Source organism: Echinops telfairi, unplaced genomic scaffold (assembly GCF_000313985.2).
Source record: "Echinops telfairi isolate 266 unplaced genomic scaffold, ASM31398v2 ScPeMD7_5;HRSCAF=22, whole genome shotgun sequence".
NCBI classification, from domain to species: Eukaryota; Metazoa; Chordata; class Mammalia; order Afrosoricida; family Tenrecidae; genus Echinops; species Echinops telfairi.
The window spans coordinates 14,600,497-14,602,766 of record NW_022103901.1 but is presented as its reverse complement, the minus strand read 5'-3'; the positions used below and the strand labels follow the sequence as shown (position 1 = coordinate 14,602,766).

The 2,270-nt window shown below is 50.4% G+C and overlaps 1 protein-coding gene across 1 annotated transcript in view; it reads left to right on the top strand.

Annotated features, from left to right (window-relative positions):
• FUS (FUS RNA binding protein) overlaps positions 1-2,270 on the top strand; it is a 10,591-nt gene that overhangs the window by 797 nt on the left and 7,524 nt on the right. The window contains exons 2-3 of the mRNA XM_045284808.1: positions 927-951; positions 1,045-1,250. Coding sequence (XP_045140743.1) covers positions 927-951; positions 1,045-1,250 — 231 coding nt within the window. The remainder of the gene's footprint in view (positions 1-926; positions 952-1,044; positions 1,251-2,270) is intronic.

Sequence of the window (2,270 nt, the reverse complement as noted above, 5' to 3'; positions counted from 1 at the left end):
CCACCCGGCCTTTTCCCGCCTAGATTGCGCCCCTGGGGGATGGAAACGGGCCGGCGGGGCGCGCGAGGCCACACCCTCCCCCATAGGCGCTCTCCTGCGGGAGATGCAGCCCGGGACGCCTTGGGCCTGGCGTTAAAGGCCCGTCGGTTGCTATGTGGCCCCAGAGCGCCGAGGCAGCCGGGCGCACGAGGAAAGGAGCCACGTTAGCGCTGTGGGGCGAAGACATATTAAACTGATGGCTGGCGCCCCCATTTGGGGTCAGGGGGCTTCCCTTCATTTGCCAGCCTGGCTTGGCGGTGGGTGGAAAGCCCCCTCTGGCCAAGCTTTAAGACGGGGCAGACACGGGCTCTGGAGACCAGGGTGCCGAGGACCGACCCGGGCCCTTTGCAGCTTAGGGCCCAGCCGGCTCTCTGCGACTCCTGTCTGGGCGGCAGGGTGGTGGTGATGAAAGGGATGGCCCAGCGTTCGGCAAACTTTTGAGACGGAGGAGCCCATTCTGTCCCTGGCAAGAATTTAAAAATTAATTCGGAAGCCATAGATACATCACCCCCACCCCCATAAATACATTTTTACAAGCAAATGAAATGGCCATTCTTTTTGACTGGTAGCCTTTCCTGTTTTTTTCCCATTTCACTTCTGAGCCCCATCTCTTGACTGAAAGAAAGAGTCGGCACGAGGCACGCACGCAGCTGCAGTTGGCTGACCCCAGCCCCAGACCATTTCCTCTGTGGAAAATGGTGGCAGGCACTGGCATTTCCTGTGTGTCCAGCATTTGGGCATTTGGGCTCCGTCTTGGGGGGTGTGTGTGTGTGTACTTAAGTCCCGTGTAGAGCTTTGTTGGTTGATTTTCTTGGAGGGCCCCAGATGAAGAGATTTTTTTGTTCTCTGTTCTGAAAGTAATGTGATTTGTGCTTTTTCTTTCGCAGACTACACCCAACAAGCAACCCAAAGGTGAGTCGTGTTTAATACTGGATCTCAGGGTTTGCAAAGGCCTGGTGACCAAGGTGTCTTTTTCTCATCTGTGGTGATTTTTTTCCTGTCCAGCTACGGAGCCTATCCCACCCAACCTGGGCAGGGCTACTCCCAGCAGAGCAATCAGCCTTACGGTCAGCAGAGCTATGGTGGCTATGGCCAGTCAGCGGACACATCAGGCTATGGCCAGAGCAGCTATGGTTCTTCCTACGGACAGACGCAGAGCAGTGAGTCGCTTCCAGTGGGCCTTCCTCTTGCTGAAATGTTGCTTTTCTCAATCCTCTGAACCTTGAGATGTTGCAGTTGGCTCTTGTGTTGTTTTTCTTCCCATAAGCAGGCTACAATACGTGAAACCTGCCTCCTTTGTTTCACACCAGTACTTTTAGCTTGGGATAGTTTCTTCCTTTTATTTTTGACTTTTTACATTTTTATTTATGCTGCGCTTTCCCCCATTCCCCTTCTCCATATGAAAGTGCAAAGTGGGGAAGGTACTCCCTAAAAGGAAAACCAATTTCGGGGGCAGACCAAGGGTTTGCTTAGGTGTGTAAAGCCAGGCTACTGTGTACCATGCCATGATAGGTTGGCTGTCCTGTCTTTGTTGCATACACACTAGCATATTAAAATGCCTGTCAGAAGTAGGCTTCTCTTGGGCTACAGTGTTAGTGGCCCTGGGGCTGACTTTGTAATGGTTGCGGGGAAACTGCCCTAAACTTGAACAAGAGTTGATAACGAGTTGGAGCATTCGCCTTCAGGTGAAAGAATGGGTATGTTTTAAACTTAGTGACAAGTATACTAGCAGCATCTGAAAAGGCCTACTTTTCAAGCATTATGGTAGTCATGGTTACCTAGAGCTGCTATGACAAATCCCATAAGTGACTCTTTCGCAAATTTTATTTTCTCCCGGTTTTAGGGGCTTAGAGGTTTGAAGGCCAGGCCCTGGCCCTAGGGGAGGGGGAAGGGTGTCTTTTTCTTTGCCATCATGTGACTTGTAGCTTTCCTGTTTTTACTTTTACTCACCTTTTTGATTCCCTAGTCTGCTCTTGGTATCCCCAAAGAGGTTGTAAGACATTACACTAATTCTGCCTCAATATAACAAAACCTATTCACTGTAGGCTTTGTATATGTTTTGGGGGTAGGATTTATAATGTACTGCTTGGGCGGGGGTGGGCACCCCTGTTCAGGTCCTCTTGTGTGTGGTGTGTTTGCCAGTTTTCAATTGTTTTTCTCTGAATTTTTTTTGAAGCTTCACTCCGTTTTTGTTTCATCTGAGAGCTTTTGCATTCCCCACCCCTCTCTCT